The 17,962-nt window shown below is 36.7% G+C and overlaps 1 protein-coding gene across 1 annotated transcript; it reads left to right on the top strand.

Annotated features, from left to right (window-relative positions):
• The first annotated feature begins 9,625 nt into the window (after positions 1–9,625).
• LOC114351526 (oxamate amidohydrolase proenzyme) lies at positions 9,626–11,492 on the top strand. Its single transcript, XM_028302777.1, has one exon. It carries the CDS (start codon positions 9,648–9,650, stop codon positions 11,232–11,234), a length of 1,587 nt encoding a protein of 528 aa, XP_028158578.1. The 5' UTR covers positions 9,626–9,647; the 3' UTR covers positions 11,235–11,492.
• The last annotated feature ends 6,470 nt before the right edge of the window (positions 11,493–17,962 follow it).

Genomic DNA, 17,962 nt, shown 5'->3' on the forward strand with positions numbered 1-17,962 from the left:
TTCACAAATTTCGCATATTTTTATGACATCTACTGTAGGATAACACAGTCCGCCTTTGTCTTTTTTCAATTGTAGGCTAACATATTTAGTATTACATACTATAGCTGACACACATTCCTCACAGTTAAGTTCTTTTTTCAGTTTGCTTACAACAAAACCAGCTATGTATATAATTATATGTTTAGAAAATTCAGTCAAAATACTTGGGTCTGTTAAATAGTCGTGATCTTTCATTAATATATTTTCAACCATTTCTGTATTTACAGGTTCATTATCAATTAATCTATTTTTCTCAGATGTTTTATTTATTGCTAATTCAGGTTTCGTTAGCGTTAAAATGTTTATATGTTCGAGAGGAATACAGTTTCCTGACGTTATATGTTTAATTTCTCCATGTACTAACATCCTCTTAAAGGCAGATTTAAACTGTTGTGCAGATGGATTGTTGTTAAATCCTCCTTTAGCCCTGATGGCACTAAAAAAATACTCTAGATGGTCCTGACTCATTTTGTATGTGCTCAGAAATTGGAGATTATTATTTACCACCTGAATTTCGTAAAGTTTAACAACGCTTTTAATACAAATAACAAATCCCATAAATCCAGTTTTTCTTTGGGATTGCATAATATNACCGCCAAAGTATCTAATTCCCATGGGAAAACTCATTAGGTAAGCTGCGGGTGAAACTGAGGCGCAAAATCTAGTAAGTAAGTATTACTATAAAGGTGAAGTGAAAGTTTGTGTGTATGTATGTATGTTTACCTTTTTACGCTTAAACAACTGGATGGACTTGATTGATGGCGTGTGCGTGCAAGCTTTTTTCTATATTTTAGAGGTTAAACTGAGTTTTTGAGGATTTAAATAAANAACCATCTCGTCTAAAAATTGTTTGATTTCGGGAAAATTTTTCTGAGATAATGGTTTTTTGTAAGTATATGCTTTAAGATTTCTAGAATTCAACACATCAAATAAATTATTCATTTTTCGAATAAACTCAACAGTCCCTGCAGAATTCTTAAAAGTGGTGATATTCAACTCTGTATCGCAAAACTCAATCGCATTTGCGACGGATTCACTCATGACTTGAGCTGCCAGCTTCACCTTCATTACTTGTTTAACGAAATTGATATGAGATTTATTTAATTTGTTACCCAAGTGTAATCCTTCGTTGTCCTGAAGTTCTACAAGTGATCTTACATACTCCCAGGATATAACACGGCCGTGCGGATCAATGATTGGCCCCTTTTCACCAAGCGTATTTCTCACTAACTTGAGCATGTGCGAGGGATCTGGGAATATTACGATTTTATGGTTGCCCACAGTAAAAGTAGGGTCAATTAAGTCGGTGCTGTCTAATTTGCACCCTAAAATTTTTGCCATCGACAAATTTGCGGCGCAACCATCAAAAGTTACTGAGAGTATATCAACCCCAGTCTTGACTTAATGTCTCAATGCAAACTTTTATTAAACCTGCTTTCTGTTCAGCACTTATACCGTTTATCAAAAAATATCCTAATGGTATCTTCCATGATCCGTTCATGCATGTAAGCATGAAAACTAGTGCATCTTTGGCTAGCTGGTCATTATCGCTTACAACTCCATTCCCGAAATTTACAAAACCTATGCAGTTATTTCCATCAAAATTAACCCCTTTCCTAATTGCCATCTCATCAAAGCTTAAGGCACATAAAGTTTTATGTAACGGGTTTTTATTTTTATTTATTTCATGTAATATTTTTACCGCTTTAATAGACTCAGATGAAAAACCAGGATCCCCATCAACGCACTGGTACCATCGCGACAATGTACGCTTATGGGGCAAACAGGTGTTGAACTGTTTCCGAACAAAATTGTAAGCTTTTGGACTTATATAATGGAGAGTTAAAGCGAATTTCCGCAGCTCTGGAGTATACTTTCTGGCAGTACTATCTTTACATAAGAACTTTTTCAAGAAATCTCTATTTACAACATCTATTGAAGACAATAAATCTGCACTCTCTTGATTAATCAATGAACGCGTTTTTAATTCCTGTATGACTGTACACATTTCAGCCGTTTTCTTCTGCAAACGCCAGGTTTTGGATCGCAAAGCTGCTAATTTCTTCTTTCTTTTTTCTCCAACAGCTGTTGTTTTTTCCAATTTCTTAATTATTTTTTTCTTACGAGGAGTTATCTTTGGAGTCTGAAACAAAGGAATTAAATGTATAAAACGCTACATAGTTACAATGGAAGTAAATCCAAACTATTTTATAAAACTCTTGTAAAAAAATTATTCAAGCCTCGTGTAATGAATGATATACAAAACCTACCATGTTTTTTTCTATTTCTATTTCCATAGCAACTTCAGGTGGTAAAACTGACACGTCATCTGTCATGGATGCAGCATCGGGCTGAAAGTTAAGATCGATATTAGAATAGAAATTTTCAATATTAATAAATCACAAAAGCAGTGTGTACACGTAAAACGTGCATTATAATAATAATGATGAATTAATAAAACGCACCATTGTGTTTTCTATTTCTATCTCCATAGCAATGTCTTCAGGTGGTAAAATTGTAGTCGTCACGGACGTAACAATGGGCTAAAAGTTAAAATTAATGTTAATATTTTTCTTTACTATAATTTTATTTAGCATTAGTCAGTAATTACTTAGGAATATTTTATAATATCATACATGTATAGTTATTATGCAAATGTTACGTTATATATTATATACGTTACGTTACATATTATAATGTTGTCTAAAATAAAAATATAAAGGACTGGCCGTCTCGAAATCCGAGGAACGCGGGTTCGAACCCCGCCGGCGCCGCTCGACTATTGTGGTGAGCCCACTCGTAACACAAGCATATTATTATTTAGCTTACCTCGAGGGGCTAACGGGACTATACTAATAATCTTTTAAGAACTATTTGTAAGAACTATTTATTAGTCTAAACAAATAAAGAAATTTTGACTTTAGACTAAAAAAAAAATTGCGTCATCACTACAGTTTAAAACAAAGTCGCTTCCCGCTGTCTGTCCATCTGTCTGTCCCTAGCTACCTATATAATATGCTCCCGGCCCTCACTTCCCTCTCTCTCCCGGCCCTTACTTGCCTCTCCGTCCCGGCCCTCACTTCCCTACATACATACACTTACATACACACAAAAATACAAAAATTAAAAACTTTCCTCTTAATAATATTAGTATAGATTATTAGTATAAACATAGATTATTAGTATAGAATAGACAAACATACCAAAGACTCAAATGCTTGTATCTCTATTTCCAAAGGTTTTTTGGATGAACCTGGTTGATCATGTTGAGGTACAGTCTATGGAAAACACAGGTAAAATGAACATCAAGTTGAAAATTATAATTATACAAATAAATACAAAATTAGTTTTTATTATTATACTAGCTGACCCGGCGAACTTCGTACCGCCTTAGCGTAGAGATTTTCTTTATATTTTTTTCCGTAAAAACCTTGTACAGAGTATTAGAAAACTACAAAAAAAAAATCAGCCAAATCGGTCAACCCGTTTTCATGTTATGTCGTGACAACGGAAAACGGGTTTCATTTTTATATATAGAAGACTAGCTGACCCGGCGAACTTCGTACCGCCTTAGCGTAGAGATTTTCTTAATATTTTTTTCCGTAAGAACCATCCTTGGACTTCCACAAACATTTAAAAAAAAGAATTATCGAAATCGGTTCAGCCGTTCACACGTGATGCCGTGACAACGCGAAACGGGTTTCATTTTTATATATATAGAAGATAGAAGAAGATATGTTACGGTTAATGTGATAAATTGAAAATTATTAATAATAACCGGTTATTATGAATAATTACCGACAGTCGCGGTAAAAGTGATAAATTAATCACATTTAACAGTGATTATTTAATAATTCAACCGTAGTACTAACAAATTTCATAAAAGAGAACAACATCTTGTGTACGTGCTCGTGTACAGCCAAACTTTTTAACGTTTTGATATCATTATATTAATATAATTTGGCACTAAGCCGCCTATTTAGTTTTATACACACATAAATGACCTCGTATTAATCACATTTACCAAATCATGCGGTAATTATTAATAATAACCGGCGATTATTCATAATTTTCACATTTATCACTTTGACCGTAACATATATTTATATGATAATTTACAAACAACTTTACTTACATCATGAATGAAAAGTGTAGGTTTTGCAGACTGCCTTAAAAATATGCCTTTTTTGTTAGCCTGAAAGCATCTGGATTCAAAATGTCTGGAACATATTCGAGAATGTTGACTTGGATGCCAATGTACTCGGCCCGTACACTCCGTCCATTTATTTCTTAAACTTGGTTCATTCGGGAATCTAAAAACAAAAATACATGAGGGAAAATTGACTAGGCCTGCTGGTATCCCCAGCGGCTTATAACCCGACTAATGACAGATAACACGTATTATCATAATGAATCTTCTGGCACGTGATGACTTTCACTTCAGTCGGTTATTACCCAATTTAAAGGTTTAGAATAATCAAATTTTTAACATAATTACGAGAAAACTTACATTTCGGTAACATCAAACAATCGTTTTCTTAATGTTATTACCTTCAGTTACCATATAATAGCGAAAAAATGCTACTTACCGATGAAAGGTTATGTTTGGTTCTTTTCGTTCACTACGGCTTTTACAACCAATTATACAACAATTCACCATTACTGCAAACGAAATCACACAAAATACTGTGTAGAACAATGTTCTGATTGTTTTATTTGACATGAAATCACTATAAATTGATGAAAAACATCAAAACACCACGCAATTGTCTGCCACCAAAGCAAATGGTGGCAAACATAAAAATCCGATACGCAAGCGGAGACAAAAAAAAATGTTTTGTCCTGCTCTCCCATATTTATCTGACATATAAGCTTTCTCACTCTAATTTTTTTTTTTAATTAGTAGCTTATCTATACTCTATCCTCTATCTACGGTTCAGTACCTACAAGCTTTACTTATATTTTTACTAGATGGCGTTGTGTAAAAATATGCCCGAGAATGTTTATTACATTGTTTTCAAAAAATATTTCTAAGGTCGCATTTTGCATCAATTCCAACACCCAAATACTGTCACATTAGGCATCATGAGCATGCATGAGTCATCGTGACTCACGCACGATTGACACTTATTTTTCTACTAAGTTTTCAATGTACCTACTTATTACTTTTCTCTATGGTATAGTTAACACCTTTCGTGCGCGTAACTTTCGTCTTCGAAGTTCGAATTGTTTTATGGCGATTTGAATAAGCAAACGATTCGATGTCGAAAGATTTTCGTGCTAGAAATACAGTATTCAATTTCGTAAAATCAAGGTACCTAGGCTAGGAGTTATTAATTTATGCTCTAAATGTCCTCAGTGTTGCATAGCAAGACAAGAATTAGCGTTCCTGTATTAAATAAAAGGCTGTTAAGGGTGACTGAGTTTCTTTCACCACTTCTTCTCAGCACCAGTCGATAAGTTGCCCGAAGTGGTGCCCAGCAGCATGGCATGCACCGTTTTGAGATGTGTACAAGTTCCCTGAAAAGGGCCTACACCTACACACACCTACCTACGTAAATAAAAAATAAATTTTTGTACGCGAATTTTAGCTCTACAAATTATGCGTCTATTGCATCTTTATGGATTTTACGTAGTAGGTAGAGCTACATTAATTTGTTTTACCTTCTTCATAAAGGTACTTTATGATAATGATGATGAAAATCTAATTTGAAGCCACGATAGCCGAACGGTGAAGGGGTCGGACTGGCCGACTCGTGATCCGGGGAACGCGGGTTCGGTCCCCGCCGCCGCTCGACTATTGTGGTGAGCTCACTCGTGACACAAGCATATTTAGCTTAGTACGAGGGGCTAACGGGAATATTAGTAATTTGTGTAATAACAAATTACTAATAATCTTAAAAAAAAAAATAGATGATATATGCCTATTGGCGTGGTACAGTATGGTTACAAAATAAATATATTTATACGTAGTAACTGTATTTTAAAGTAGTTCTCTAGGATATCACTAAGGGAAAGTTGTCGGAACTAAATTAATTAGATAAACGTAACCGTTGGTCGTCGTGGAGTGGTGAGGGCACTCCGCGTCCCGAACGTAATGGCTGCCCTGCACGTGAGGGTCCAGAGGGCATTGTGTAGTACCTTCCAGCATGAAGTGAATATTAATAAATATGTTCCAAAAACAAGCCTTCTTGTTTATATATAAGATACCTATTTATTTATTTTATTTTTGAACTAGCTTTTGCCCGCGCCTCCACCCGCGTGTAGGTAATTAGTTTGTCACAGATTGTCATATTTTATAGCCTATGTAATTCTGGGTTATAAACAATAATACTGTAAAGTGTCATCAAAATCTGTTCAGTAGTTTTTGCGTGAAAGAGTAACAAACATCCAGACATCCACACAAACTTCCGCAATTATAATATTAGTAGGATAGGATTAGTAGGATTGGGTTGTAAAAACAAATAATTTAAGGTTCACAGCCCTGGCTAGTGTCAAGTTGGTGTCTGACATGGCCACGTTGCGGCTTATGGTGTTCTTCGGAGAACGCAATCTTATTCTTATTTAAGACACTCAGATCGATTCAAGTTTCCAGTGTTTTGGGAACAAAGGCCAACGTGAATTATTGTCCCACCCGATGAACCCAGAACCTGCTGCGAAAGTAGAGAGTAGTACGAACGGGAGTTTAGTGTTCAATTCAAAACAATAACAATTCTTACATTATGAATTGAACTTACCTATCAAGTAACAGAATGGGGATGTTGCCTGGGTCAAAAAGCAAGAGTTTTAATTAGTCCGTCAGTTAACTTATCAAAAAATACTTTATACGTATTTTTCACTTTTTCAAACTAATGAAAATTTAAAGAGATAAAGCGCCCCAAAGTTCANACGCGAAGCTCCGACAATTTGCCGGCGGAGCGCGTTGGCCGCTCGCCCACGTCGCGGCGACATCTGACGGCCGCGGCGCTGCTGGAGGCATTAAGGTAATTATTACAAGGAATTTGTTCGCTAAATGCATCAATGCTATGTCTGCTGAGGGTTAGAGGGAACTGTGTTTTTGTTTTACTTCGGTCTTAGATGTCTTCTCTTTGTGGGTTGATACATGTGGCAACTCTGTTTGCAGAATCTAATAAGTCGCGATTCACGTAACATCGAGTTCACGTTAGTCGAAGTCCTTACACATTCATAGGGGCTAGTTATTTTAACCGTTTATACCTACATAACGACTCATAATGCTTAGATGTGAACCGTGCAATGTAGGGTAAGTGCGCTAGTTTTCGTCCAATTAGCGGAGTTGCCAACTTTGTGATGCGAAATGAATATCTTAAAATACCCTTACTCATATGTANCGCTTGCTTAAAAATGCCGCACGTTGTGACGTCGTGCGCAACTTCAACGCACCATAACTATGTAATTATTTGTTAGATTGACAAATAAAAATATACGTGTCCAATATTTTTTGATATTAAACATTACGGACTAAAAAAATTTTTTTAGGCAACTAGCCTATTGCATCCTTGTATTACTTAGCTACTTATAAAAAAAAACTATTTTTGTCCGGAGCGACTCAAACACCCTCAGGGAACTCGCGACGGAGAAACTAATTTAGAATAGATCGTTTCTATAGTGACCCGACTCAAATTGAACCCAGACCTGTTGAATTAAGGATGACTGCACCGCAATATTTTAGATTTTCATCATCATTAACATATTTTTCTACCATGTGGGTTGTTAACTACTGAATCTAAGTTTGGTTGTCCTTTGTATAAAAATACCCCATCAATCCTATCATTCGTTTATCGGTCGATTTTGTACTAAATAAAGTATATAAAAATACTAAGATAACATCTGTATTATAATAAAACTAGCTTTTGACCGCGGCTTCACCCGCGTGAAATTTAGTTTGTCACATAACGTCATAAATTATAGCCTATGTGTTATTCTGGGTTATAAACAACAATACTGTACAGTTTCATCAAAATCCGTTCAGTAGTTTTTGCGTGAAAGAGTAACAAACATCCAGACATCCAAACTTTCGCATTAATTTGTAATATTAAGTAGGATTATAAATAGATTGTATTATAATAATAATATACATAACCCTAAACATTACACTGCGCCTCTAGTCCCAAATTAAGCAAAGCTTGTACTATGGGTATTGTAATGAAATTTTAATCGTTGTAATCTTATGTAGTAAGTAGGTAATGAATGTAATGATACAGATTGAAGATTGCACCCTTCTACACCCTACACTACACCGATACCTACAATACTACATAGCTTTATCACACCGTAAGAATAGAGTTGCAAAGTGTCTCCCTTTACAACCAGTGGAAGGGTAAGGCTGAGTCGCACCACCTAACTTTGACCGTAACTTTGACGATAACCGGTGTTTTTTGTATAGAGTTTGACAGATTTTTGAAGTTTGTCAAAGTTAAAGTAAGATGGTGCAACCCAGCCTAAGTGTGTTCGCTCGTCACGCACCACGGCCCGCCATAAAACCCCCAATGCATACAGAGACTTCATTTTCAATATCGCAGTATGTCCCAAGTGCCGAACATATTTCAGAGCAGGTTTACGACCGACTAGCGAGGTCCTCACATTATCTGGGCCCAGTTTTAGATGTATTCGCTGTAGATTTAGACATTGACGTGTTCAACGTAATGGAAAACTTCCCTATCTGTAAGACTCCTCGCAGACTAAAGACTTTTAGTCGGCCGATAGTTGGGTCGACTCCCAATTTGTATGAGAAATCGGCCGGCAAAAAGTCGGTGGTTTGCGCCTAGCTAGGCTAATAGGGGCGATTTTTCAATTTTTTTCCTCGTGAATAGACTCTTACATCACCGAATTCACAACTTAACTAATTTCTGACTCCTTCTGACTGAGGTTAAAGCTTTAAATTTTTCCACCGTGCCTTGTTTTTCGTTGTAGTTACTCATGCTCAGAGTCTAGCCAACATCAATTTTACACACGTGTCGCCGTCCAATTCTATTCTCAGAAAATACAAGTTGCATGCATTGCACCCTTACTTATTCTAGAATACGATAAGTGTTCTCAAACTATTCTTGCTTGTATTTTGTAAAACAAAATACCTATAAACATCAATTATTGCCGTTTTTTTATTTTGAAAAGTTTATGTACGAATATAATAATGGTCCAGTGACTCTAATTCGTAAAGAATTTCCCTGACGGAATTTCGGTGCATCTACCATAAGATGTGGAGTGGATACTTTAAGCTGTATTTATCTACCATCGATATTTATTTTATGGCATTACTGTACAGACCCTTGAGGGTAATTTTTGATACAGCCTCTTAGTATTTACGACATCGGGCTTAAAAGCTATCGGGACGTGCAATTTATGCTCCTGTGGTCTACTTTCAGATTTTCGGCTTACTTATTTGCAATATCTTACTTGAAAAGCGACATATTTATAAATACCAGCGGTCGTGCGTTTAAACGGTCTTTACTCAAAATTTATGAAACTATTGATTAACAACTTAGTTTTAAGCACTAACAAATCTAGTCAATACGAAGTACTCACTAGTGTACTAAGTATATCTTACTTTCTTTTTTTTTTAGATTGAATGAGGAGAAGTGCTGCATAAAATGGAACGAAGTAACAGAGCGCCTCGGGGCATGGTGGTGACGCCTCATCATCTAGCCTCGCAAAGCGCTATAAATGTCCTTAGAGAAGGTGGAACAGCTATGGAGGCAACAGTAGCAGCAGCAGCCACCCTTGCAGTGGTATACCCTCACATGAACAGCATTGGTGGTGATGGTTTCTGGCTGATAGTCCCTCCTCATGGTGAACCGGTCGTCATCGAAGCATGTGGAGCCGCTGGAAGCTTAGCAACTGAAGAATACTTCAAAGGATATGACGCAATACCTGTATCAGGCCCCAAATCAGCTATAACAGTAGCTGGTACTGTAGCAGGTTGGCATGAAGCTTTAAACTACGTAACAGAAAACGGATACCAAAGAATCTCAGTTTCAAGACTTCTGACAGACGCTATTTACTACGCTGAGCATGGTTTTCCAGTGTCAGTTTCACTTGCTCGTTATTTGGAAAGATTTGTTAACACCCAACCCGTGTCAGACGATTTTAAAAGTGTATTTTTACCAGATGGTAAGCTACCTAAAGTTGGGGACAAATTTTGCCAGCCAGTATTGGCTAAGACTTTAAAAAGTTTGGCAAGAAATTCATTGACCAGTTTTTACAAAGGTGAAGTGGCAGATTCTATAATTGCTGATATGAAACTTCTAGACATGCCAATCACGATTGATGATTTGAAGAACTATTCAGCAGTTAGGAAAAAACCTATAAGTATAGTGCACGAGTGTGGAGAGATTTTCAACACACCTCCACCAACGCAAGGTTTGGTTTCCCTAAGTATCCTTGGAATTTTAGATCGTTTGCGAATCAAAGGCACTAATGAAGGGCAATTCATACATGCAGCAGTGGAGGCTACAAAACAAGCATTTGACTTACGTAATAAACATATCACAGATCCAAAGTATATGGAGGTAGATTCAGATTTATTGTTGGCTTCTTTCAACATCGAATCGATGGCTAAAAGAATAAATCCAGATCAAGCCAATCAGATATCCAATGGTAAAGGATCAGGAGATACAGTATGGTTGGGAGTAATGGACGACAAAGGATATTCAGTTTCATTTATACAGAGTGTGTATCACCCTTTCGGGAGTGGTGTGGTTTTGCCTAGAACTGGGATAGTATGGCATAATAGAGGTATATCGTATTCATTGGAAAGAGATCACATTTTGTCCTTGAAGCCAGGGAAAAAACCTCTTCACACTTTGAACCCAGCTGCTGCTATTCTAAACGATGGACGAATTATGGTTTACGGGACCCGTGGTGGTGATGGTCAACCACAAACACAGGCTGCGGTATTCCATAGATATGCAGTGCAAGGGTTAGGGTTACAGAAATCTGTGTCTGCACCTAGATGGGTTTATGGTGAAACCTTGAAAAAGGGCGGGGACAAGTTGAGTTTGGAGAACAGATTTGATGAAAAAACGATTACTTATTTGAGGAACCGTGGGCACAAAATTAGAATGCTTGAGGCTTATGACGAAATGGTTGGTCAAGCTGGGGCTTTGGTAAGGCACGCCAATGGGATGATGGAAGGTGCATTCGACCCAAGGAGTGATGGGAGCGCAGCTGGTTTTTAATTTTAAGACTGATTTTATGTAAAAGTAATAGTTATAATTTGGTAGGTATTTTGTATTTAGGAATGATAGGTATTACTCGTAGTAAAGACTGTATTGTCCCTTTATCGAAATAATACATTATGAGTCTCTTATACTTATTAGCATGCTTGTACCTATAGTATAATAACGTGTTGAAGTAACATTGCATTGTAAACAGCTTTAATTACTTTGTAATTTTGTATATGCGCGTAAATAAACATTTACCTATATTAAAATAAACATTTCTATTACTAAGACAAGTATGTCTGTCTATTTTTAATCAAGAAAATAGTTGTGCCACTTAGACTTGTCCCTTTGGTAAATGCTGAGATTAAAATGATTCCAGTAAAAGCCCCACAATGCACTCTTTGTTATCTTCGACATTCTTTGTTGGAGCCTTCGGAATGGGAGAGTAATTGCATAGGACTTTAAAATTAGTAGCATAATAGAGGCTGAGTGAGTAGACTTTCAGCAAAATGACGTCCATTACTAGACAAAAGCTTCCCTAAGGATTTCCTTAACGACCGGTCTAGCGCTACCCGCATCATACTTATTCTGTGCCCGCATCCAGGCTCTTCCCGTAACCTTTACCAGATTGTCGGTCCACCTAGTGGGGGACTAGACTTTAAACAAATGCCTACTAAAAAAAACTTCCCTAGCCTACTGAGCGTAAAAGTAGAGAGGTGGCATGGATATAATTCTCATCTATTGTTCACTAAGTTCACTCAATTAGCAATTCAAGGTCTTTTATTTCAGCAGCTCTGAAAAGCAAGACATTGGTAGAGAGGTCTTCGTATCGTTTGTGAGTAAGTATAGGTACATAGTAGGTACATACAAAGCAAAGGAGATAAGTAAACAAGTATATGCGAGGATCTTGCGATTTAACATTCCATTTTCCTGCTATTTATTACACCTTTCTATTTGATTATTTCGTTTTAAATTTCAATACTGATTCCATAGTATTTCAATGATTAACTAAAGGACCCTGTAGATTTAACAGCCGTTCAACCTACATGCAAAATTGCAAAGATCCGCTTTAGGCGTCCAGTGGGAAATAAGCTCACTGCATCTCCCGTATTTATGGACCAAGACCGGTTTTAAATTAGACAATCTTTTTGAAATATACTTGACTTTCCCGAACAGTGGCCGACTATAATTCTCGTTTATTGGACGATAAGAACAAAAGACATTCGAATGTAAATCAAGTGGCCATTTTATAACGACATTGTTACTATGAATAACTGTAACTCAATTAACTAATTAGTCTTTTGAGTAAACACAAACCGTATTGAATAGAACGGGCTTAATTAAAAAGGGAATGAATGAGAACACAAAAGAGAAGTTATTTTGTAGTAATTAGTGACATTTTGGGGAATTAAAACTAATTCCATTTGTGTTTCTACTTTTGTTTTAAGTTTTTGCTTACCAAATTAGAAATAACTTGGTTGGTCTTGCTTTGTAGGTACCTAAAAATAATGTCTACTTATTTAGTACCGAGTATTGTTACTATCTATACTCTATACTAATATTATAAATGCGAAAGTAACTCTGTCTGTCTCTCTTTCACGCCTAAACCACTGAACCGATTTTGATGAAATTTAGCAGGCACATAGTTTGAGTCCCGGGAAAGGACATAGGATAGGATTTTTATCCCGGTTTTTGAAACAGGGACGCGCGCGATTATGTTTTTCTGTGACAGACAAAATTCGACGCGGGCGAAGCCGCAGGCGGAAAGCTAGTTATTTATAAAGTGGGATCTTCAAAATATTTACCTAATAGTTGTTTTCAAACACACAAACAAGTATAAGTCTGTAAATCTTCTACTATTTAGAGAAGCATTAAGTTGGCGGTAAACTAAATGTTGGTTAAACCGATCGTATTATGTAATCTGTAATCCTAAGATAATATCTGTTCACATTGGATCTAGAATCAGTCAAGCCTGAATATATTGTGAGGCTATTGTTACAAAGGTACAACCAACAGCACAGACTGTAGCTATATTTGGTTGCAAAATCGAATCTATTACCACCACAATAAGATTTCACTGAGTACCTATACCTTGATGGGTTGTCGTTTGTGACGTCACACTGACGTATCGGTAACCGGCATCGGTGGACTTCAAAGGATAGGCGTGAATCAACGCGAATACTGACACGTCAGCTTATTCGACAGATTATTGGTTTATTTCCAGCAATGTTTTCTGGAGTTTTGGATCTGTCCATCCTTTTCACTCGTTCCAAGATGCCGGCATGAGTGAGAGAGACAATTAGACCTGAAAATATGGAAACGACGTTAGCGAGTAGCTCAGCAGTTTTAAGTAGATGGTAATTATTTCGCCTGCTTTTAATGTAGAGTCAAACACATCAGACTACATTTCTGTTACAAAATAATATCTACTTAATAGACTTAGACTGTACATTTTTGTAACAAAATAACGACTACTTAATTAGTTACATAGTTTAGGTTTAGTGGTCGTTGAAAAAGTTGTCATTAAGACACAGTAAAGAAAAAGACGCACTGGCTATTAAAGCTTTTACTTATTACATAATATTTTTTAGATCTTTTCGAACCTATACTGAGCCAGCCAGAGTCCCGATTACGGTAACTTTTAACGTCTACAATCCAGACACGCTTCATCGATTCTGCGATACTATTGGTCAAAACAGCTGACGTACGCTGTTGAACGACCAATCGTATCGCAAAATCGAGAAGCGTGTCTGGATTGTAGACGTTAAAAATTACCGTAATCGGGACTCTGAGCTGTGAAAACAGTTATTACACGTTTGCTACTGAATTGTTTTCAAAGAGACTCGTAACACAATACCTAAAAGTGCCATTTAATAGCATATCAAGATAAAAACGAATCTTCAGTAATTTGTAATAGGTAGGTTTAAATTTACATTGGGCCAGTGAGAAGATTTTTCTTTCGCCTTACAAAATCAATGCATGCCAGACAATCAGACCGCAATGGTCTCACGAGGGTTCGATCTCTTATAAGTTCTTGAGCAGAGCAAATTGACTGTCTGTCGCAGCGAGTGCAAAACAAAGAGTAAGTTGAACTTTTAAGTTGAGCTTTGATATTAAAAATATTTTATTTTCAAAAGTCATAACATCATCACCATTTTTATCATTATGTCAGCCACAGGACGTCCACTGCTGAACATAGGCCTCCGCAAATAATTTGTCAGTTGGTAGCGGCATGCATCTAGCGCCTTCCTGCTCCCTTTATGAAGTCGTCACTTCATCTTATACTGTGTTTTTCGGTATGTGGTAACGTTATAACTATAATATTTTTAGTAATTGGTTAGATCCATGAATACTTTTGTGTCAGTCTTTTCTTCAATTGCTTTTGTTTGTAAGCCACTTATTAGGCTCGTAGGTTCTAATTGATCAATCGAATTCGATCGAGAAATATTACAATATTCTTGTGTACGTGTACTGGCCTTTTAAGATATCTTAAAGCTCATCAATCAATTTCATGCGAAAGAAAGTACCAAGTGATGTTCAAAAAGTTTTTAAAAGATGTTAAGTTAACGTGTCATCACAAAAGACTTGATAAACTAGCAAGAATGTTAATTCTCATAAGGGCACTCTCTCAGCAAACTAGGAACGAACTGTCAAACAATCCGATCCTGCCGCTGTCCAGTCCGCGACCCAAACTTGCTACAACTTAATGCCACAGTGTATTTAGGAATAGTGCGTCCAGTTTAAATCATAAATTAAACCCTTAATTCGACGCCGTGCATTAATATACGAGATAGAGACGCTTATTAATGAATCTTAAACAGGTTTTATAACCCACTGACTGCAGAGTATGAAAGTATAAATATGTAGATCTACTGACAGCACCAACTTTTTTGTTCGTTATGCTATGTGCATGTAAACTAGGCAGCTAAACTGCATAAAAATCACGTCAAAGTATTTTCCTTTACCTATTTCGTGAAAGCTCTATCAAAATTTGTTCAGTAAAATTTTGATTATAAAGGACAGTGTAAACTAATCGAGGAGGAACCGGGTATAGTATATGGTATCGTATTTAGTGCTTGCCTGGCCATTCTGGCCAAGTGTATTCATTGATGAAAAGAGGCTTGAACTTTGTAAGCTACCTACTGCTTGTAGACTTGCAAAACCAATCCCCCCACTACTGCTACCTGCGAAGTACCCCACCTTTGTAAACCAAAGCAGACTTTCTGCATCCTCTTACTCTACACGCGCCACAACTTAATACGTATCTAATAAACCGAGCTCTGTCGCAAATTGAGACAAATGCCCCCACTTCATTATTCTGAGAGTTTAATTTAGCTAGGTGGAATGTTTTGTCCATTCATTCACATTAGCGGGGTCACACAAATTACAGGATTTATAGCTTTTTTAGGAACTCTGATTCGGCTGAAGTTGGAAAAATAAGAGGACGGGGAATTGAGCTGGGTTGCTGCCAGTTTCCAGGTCTGACTGGCGCTACTTGAAATAAAAGAGTCTCGGCAACACTAGCACGTTTTTTAAGCATTGTCTAATAGTATGATACTGATGCGCACTTAAACATTATTTTTTCAGAGAAACTAATGGTGGTTCATCTTATTTTTATTTTTTTCTTCATACAACTAGCGAATCCGTAAGACTTTATGCTTCCCTTTTAAAAAATGTTCTTGAAATCCTATCGCAGCTTTTATTGGCTATACTGTCAGTCTAAATCTTATAACTAACATTTTCAATGTATCACTGTTGGTTTCTATAAAATAAATAAATAAATAAATAAATGAATCTGTGACACCCAGACTCACACACACACACTACACCATGTTAGTTGGTAAACTCTTTTTACTTAAAATGACCAGTATGTATCACAGTAATCAATAAATAAATAGTTTGAAACCCTATCAATATTCTAACTAAAGGCAAAGTTTATTATGGATAGATGTTTATAATTTGTAAACTTTTCAGTACAGTTATCAGAATAATTTACACATTATCAAAGTTGGAGACACTACCTTAATTATTAACCAGTTCTACACCAAGTTACTGGTCAGTCGAGTAACTTGACCTCAATCGCTGTTAATTTAGTTTGTCCTTCACTTCTAATAGTCATTAGGCAGTTGAAGTAGACCTTCAAATACTGTTAATCCTAGCAGGATTCTTGGAGACGGACAAACGGCGTTATTTTTAAAGACTGCTTTTGGACTTGAGGCTCTATTATTACGAGAATATTGTAGGCAGCATTTTTCAGGACTGTACTTTTTGTATGTAAGCTGTTTTGTAATATCGTTAAGTTTTATGTGGGCTTCGTAAACATCTCCGTTTCAGTTGCTTGAGTTGATTTTCACGTGTAGGGGAAGTCCCCATTTGATTCCAGAATCCAGGTCAAGGTTTATTATTTTCCTCCTAATTGACCTAAGTAAAAAGTAATACAGTCTTTTATGGAATTTAATTGACCATTTTGTTTCTATTACCTATTCAATCAGACAGAATAAACTTTAAAGTATGTAATTAGGAATTCTACATGACTAGGCGAATGTCAGTTTTATTGATTTTTTTCGATCGTTAGTTGACGATAGATCTTTAAATAAAGGTTTCTAACCAGCATTTTTTTAAATGCTTGGTATCTCCAACCAAGACATGTGTGACAAAAACTTTAGTTACCTAATCACTAAATACACAAGTGCAAAACGGCTCTTAGCTTAATTTAGCACTTATCTACAAGCAACTTCTACTAAATACACATTAAACAGAACTTGTCTCGGACCAAAACATTCATTGAGCACCATCGCAGATCTCTATCTAGCTCGCGTAGTTACAAAGTGCCTTAGTTACCGAACTGTGTTCATCCAAGCACCAAACTTGCAGCAAGAACCCTACAGCGTTCGCTAATCGCGCATAGTTTAGTTTTAAAAGTCCCGCATTAACATTGGTTAGGAACTTGGGAGTTTGCACTTATGCAGCCAACCGGGGAAGTGTAGTAACTCAGGCTTGAAAGGGAGTTCTTGGATTAGGTACGAGTATACCTACTAGATGTACGCACACCAAGGTACAACACTGTGCCAACTTAGGTAGCTTTAGTGCTTGCGACAGTACTTAAAATAAGTTCTAAAAAACCTGAAAGTAAGTGACAAGACTCCTCCTAGGCGAAAGACGTTTTGTATGCCAATAGTTTGATAGGCTTCCAATTTTTATGAGAGACCGGTCAAATCAACAAAGGTATGTTCCTCATACTGATATAAACAAACTATCAGCCGACAAAAACTCTGTAGTCTGCAGGGTATTTACTTGTACCCAGAGGTTTTTAAAAGTAGCTCCATTAATAACGGTTTTTAAGCGGACTCAAAAAGAACTTATTCAGTATCTTCAGTATTAGTTATTCAGGAATAGAGGTGGGCGCCACGCCGGCGCGCCGCCGCCGCCGCGAATTTTTTCACGCCGCCGCCGCCGACGACCAGCTGTCGGCGCGCCGATACTGATACTATACTAACTATTTGCAATTTATTCCTCTCCTATACTGTACTTTCTAGATTTGTGTTTCGAACGCAGAAGAACTAACTATAATATTTATAATTTAATGCCATAGATATTGGTACACAAGGCGAACTATTAACAGTTAATCCAGTATTTATTATTCAAGTTACTGCTTGGTCTAGTAAATTTTAAATTACTAGAATCCCCGAGAAAGAAGGAATAACACAATTTATGAGTAGAAATAGAGTTAGGACGCGCCACCG

Source organism: Ostrinia furnacalis, unplaced genomic scaffold, assembly GCF_004193835.3.
Source record: "Ostrinia furnacalis isolate ACB-3 unplaced genomic scaffold, ASM419383v2 OfSCF0088, whole genome shotgun sequence".
Taxonomy (NCBI): domain Eukaryota; kingdom Metazoa; phylum Arthropoda; class Insecta; order Lepidoptera; family Crambidae; genus Ostrinia; species Ostrinia furnacalis.